At 37.6% G+C, this 4,811-nt stretch overlaps 1 protein-coding gene across 1 annotated transcript; it reads left to right on the top strand.

Annotated features, from left to right (window-relative positions):
• The first annotated feature begins 1,751 nt into the window (after positions 1-1,751).
• LOC125197947 (protein PHOX1-like) lies at positions 1,752-4,477 on the top strand. The gene is made up of 2 exons (XM_048096442.1): positions 1,752-3,995; positions 4,077-4,477. Exons 1-2 carry the CDS (start codon positions 2,006-2,008, stop codon positions 4,226-4,228), a joined length of 2,142 nt encoding a protein of 713 aa, XP_047952399.1. The 5' UTR covers positions 1,752-2,005; the 3' UTR covers positions 4,229-4,477.
• The last annotated feature ends 334 nt before the right edge of the window (positions 4,478-4,811 follow it).

Raw genomic sequence — 4,811 nt, 5'->3', positions numbered from 1 at the left:
CCACAATAAGTCAATAACCATCAAAATTCATAAGTTCAAACATCCATCCCTTATAAACATCACAATTTTAAAATTCATAAGAATCAAGATCTAACAATAACATCATCAAAGATTCAAAATTCAAAATATAACAAGTTAATGAAATTAAAATATAATTTAAAAATTAAATTGCATATCTTATGCGCTAGCTATTAAGTATTAATTAAACTGTAGTTAAGAAATTAAATTACATTTAATTATAATAAAACATGGAGTAATTTATTAATTTTAGAAAACAAATCGGATAATTCGGGTATACCCGATCGGATATCGGGTAATCTGATACCCGATAATCTAAAATTCTCACTACCTGATCCCGATCCGATATCCGAAAAATCGAATTTCAGGTATCCAATTATCCGATTTTTTCAGGTTTGGATATCGGGTATCCAATACCCGACATCCATTTTGACATGCCTAGCTGCCAGGGTCAGGTTGAGGCATGTCAACAACAATTGTGGCGGTGAAGTGAACTAAAGTGATCTTGACTGGAATGGTTTATACTGGATTGCATTTGTAACTGGGATAAGTTGGGTTGAATTGGAAATGACAAGGAAGGTAGGGAACTTGCTACAAATTCAACCACAAATCAGATCTGGCTTCCTTCAATGTTGTGATTGGATATTTGTTTTTTTTTTGAGTTTGGAGTAAACTAATAAAGGATCATTTCTAATACCATATTTAAAAATGAAATTGAAATGCGGAAATATAAATACTAAGATTAAAGAACGAGAATAACTTAAGGAATACATTTTGATGACTTGATGGTCTTAATTAATGATATGCCACCCTTTTAATAGAGCATTACAAAGTATGTGTACATGGTGAGACTTGTTTCATGGGATAAAATCAATTCTATTCTTGAGCTCGGAGTATTTTTGCTTTTGTAACATAAATAATTACTAAAATCTAATTGGAAAACAATAAATCATTTTAGATATATGAATAAATATTAGTGTAAAAAATTTATAGAGTTGAATATCATTAGAAAAGGTGCATCATATATTGTACTACTGTACTTAAATTTTTGCTAGAAAAAGATATTGTTAAAAAATACTCAATATAAAGTTATATGGAAGGTTTTGTACCAAAGAAAAACTAATATTTTTAATCACTTAATTATGTGTATATATCTTGCTTGTTTCAGCTCATTTAAACAGAAAGACACATATTCACTTTTCTGGTGACTGGTAGCTTAAGTAAACCTCAGTAGCACCTTCCATTAGTTTTGAAATAAAGAATAAAGAATAAAGAATAAAGAATGAATTAAAAACATAAGTTAGTTAAGAAATATTTGAACGAACGATTTCAAACGGTCAACCGCCAGAGATGACGTGGTCCTCCCACAATCTTGGAGCACAGAGAAATGCGGTCCCTCATTTTCTTTTTAGTCCCTTGATAGCATTCTCCACTAAATTTTCGCAAAATTTTGTTTGTTGCATCTTCATCATTTTCATTTGCTTTTGAAAAATATAACTAGATATTTACCTATATTTGTGGGCATTTACTTCATAAATCAGCATAACATTTTATTTTACTTCTTGGGATATATACCTTTTCTTTTTCTTCACTTCGTATATCTGCAACCGCACAAACCAACAAATTTCTTGATTTTCCATGAAAATCACAAGAAACTTTTGAAGGGTTTGAATTAGAGTGCGTGCGTTTTGCAGATAATTATTCCATTTCCAAATTTGATATTATCTCTCAAGGAAAAACAAAAACTAAAACAATAAAAAAAACAACAAAATAAAAAGATTACATCTTGGCATCAAATTGCTGTCTTTTTGCCCGATAATTTGTGGGATTCTGGAGCATTAATCTCAGCTTTTTCTGGGGTAAGAATTGCATGTTTCTTTCTTTAATTTGGGTATTAGGTTTTTGCCCTCATTCAGATTGGTGTATCTCAATCAAATTATTGAATTGGGGATTACTAAAAAATTAGGGATTAGATTTTGGTTTTACAATGGAGAACCAAAATGAATCAGACAAGGGTGGTTATGGCGATAAATGGCGTGAGCTGTATTTGAGGCAAATGAGAAATTGGGATAATAGCCAGAGGCCTTGTGATATAGACACTGTTGCATTCATGTCCATGTCTCAGAAATTGAAAGAGGATGGCAATAGGCTTTTCCAAAAGAGGGATTATGCTGGTGCCATTTTGAAATTTGAGAAATCGATCAAGCTGCTCCCGAGATTCCACGCAGATGTGGCTTATCTCAGGAGCAACATGGCCGAATGCTATATGCAGCTGGGCGTGGGCGAGTATCCGAGGGCGATTAACGAGTGCAACTTGGCTCTCGAGGTCATCCCCGATTACTGCAAGGCTCTCTTGAAGAGAGCTAGGTGTTATGAGGTTTTGCATAGGCCTGATTTGGCACTTAGGGATGTTAGGCTAGTGTTGAGGTCAGAGCCTAACAATCTCATGGCATATGAGATTGAGGAGACGTTGAGGAGAGTGTTTGAGAGGCAGGGGTCGAGGCTCTGTGATATCCCCGTTGATTTGGCTCCCACTGCTTCGGCTTCTTCAAGTGGGAGCAGGGGAGTCGGGGAGATGCCTATGAGGAAGATGAGAAGCAATATAGATGGCATGTTTGTGGATTATAATGAGAGGGAGTTGAAGGGAAAATTTGAGGAACGAAGTGCTAGTTCGATATTTATAAGGGGGCCTACTAGTAGTCGAGCTGAGAAGAATACGGAAGAGAAGGTGGTTGTGGAGGTAAGGAAGCTTAGAAGTAGTGAAGAGGAGGAGGTGAGAAGAACAGTGAAGCTCGTGTATAAGGAAGACATCCGATGGACTCAGATTCCTGTCAAGTGCGATATTTTGAAGCTGAGGCAGATCATTGCTGAGCGGTTTCCTAGCTCAAAAGCCATCATGGTCAAATATAAGGATCAAGAAGGCGATATGGTGACAATCAGCACGACAGAGGAGCTGAGGCTTGTGGAATCGTCTGCAGGCGATGCTTCCATAAAGCTGCATGTTATTGAAGTCAGCCCGGATCAGGATCCGTTGTTTAAGAAGTTGAGGCAGCAAAAGATGGAGAAGAAGCAGGCAGGCACGAGTAAAAAGGAGATGCGCTGTGAATCGACTTGTCTCAGTGATTGGATCATTCAGTTTGCTCAGTTCTTCAAGAACCATGTTGGTTTTGACATTGATGCTTACATTGATCTCCATGAGGTGGGAGTGAAGATCTACTCGGAGGCAATGGAGGAGACGGTGACTAGTGACGAGGCTCAAGACCTCTTTGCTGTTGCAGCGGATAAGTTCCAAGAACTGGCTGCTTTAGCCATGTTCAATTGGGGAAATGTTCACATGTCAAGAGCGAGGAAGAAAGTATACTTCTCGGATGATTCGTCCCAACAATCTGTGCTCGAGCAAATCAAGACTGCTTTTGATTACACGCAGAAGGAATTCAGTAAAGCAGGGGAGAGATATGAAGAGGCCCTCAAAATTAAACCAAATTTCTATGAGGCTGTTCTAGCTCAAGGTCAGGGGCAGTATGAGCAAGCAAAGCTTTCTTGGTATTATGCGGTCGCGACTGAGGCAGATTTAGAGTCATGGCCTTCGGGAGAAGTACTCATGCTATACAACAATGCAGAGGAAAACATGGAGAAGGGAATGAAGATGTGGGAAGACTTGCAAGAGCAGCTTATGTCCGAGTTCCACAAGGAGAATAACATCGAAACGCTGTTGCAGAGAATGAAGCTTGATAACTTGTTCAAACAGGTATCCGCAGATGAACTCGAGGAACAGGCTAACAACATTAGATCCCAGATATTCGTATTGTGGGGCACCATGTTGTATGAAAGATCGGTCATGGAATACAAACTTGGACTCCCCGTATGGCTAGAATGTTTGGAGGTCTCTATTGAGAAATTCGAACAAGCTGGAGCTTCTTCGGCTGATATTGCTGTCATGACCAAGAACCATTGCTCTAATGAAACCGGATTGGAATGTAATGCACAACTATTATCATCGTTTTTTCACAAAAAAACATTCTTTAGTCGATTCAAAATGACTCTCTCCGTGGTTGCAGGTTGTGGATTCAACATCAACGAGATAGTACAGGCATGGAACGAGATGTATGAAGCAAAAAAATGGCAGAGAAACATCTCCTCTTTTCGGTTGGAACCACTTCTACGAAGACGTGTTTCAAAACTTTGTACTGCCCTCGAAAGTGCATCATAGTAAAGGAATGTGGTGTATAATATTACTCAATAGAGCAACTTCATTGGAGTTGGAGAGTAAAAGCTTTCATCAATCTTGGCTAACAAAGGAAAAGATGTAGCGACAGAGTGAAGCCTACTAGTTTGAAGGGATGCTGCACTACTTCTGCTGCATTTCCATCATAACCCCATTGTTTGTAGTTATAATCCATTAATTATATTTTACCGATATTTTATTAAGATGTTGGTTTTATATATGTTTCTCTTTTTTTCCCATTGACAGTGCTTCTCTCTCGGACTGTAATCTAATGGTTCTGTTTCATTGCACATAGCTCCTTTTGACAAACAATTGTTTTGTTCTAATTGAAATCATACCACATTTGCTTTTAGGTTATACTATGCAGTTAACTCTTTTTCTTCTTAAAGATGGTAATCGAGAGAGGTATAACAAGATTGAGAAGGCATATTGGAAGTAGAGAGGAAGTAAAGAGAAATAGTGTTGTGTAATTCTTGATGTCTTTGATATGCTCATCTCCCTAGTATTTATAGGGAGATTTGAGTCTCGTTAAATACACCAATAAAAGAGTATTGAAAACACACTACAA

The sequence above is a fragment of the Salvia hispanica genome, unplaced genomic scaffold (assembly GCF_023119035.1).
Source record: "Salvia hispanica cultivar TCC Black 2014 unplaced genomic scaffold, UniMelb_Shisp_WGS_1.0 HiC_scaffold_1113, whole genome shotgun sequence".
Lineage (NCBI taxonomy): Eukaryota > Viridiplantae > Streptophyta > Magnoliopsida > Lamiales > Lamiaceae > Salvia > Salvia hispanica.
The sequence above is the reverse complement of the archived record's forward strand: the minus strand, read 5'-3'. Positions and strand labels throughout refer to the sequence as shown.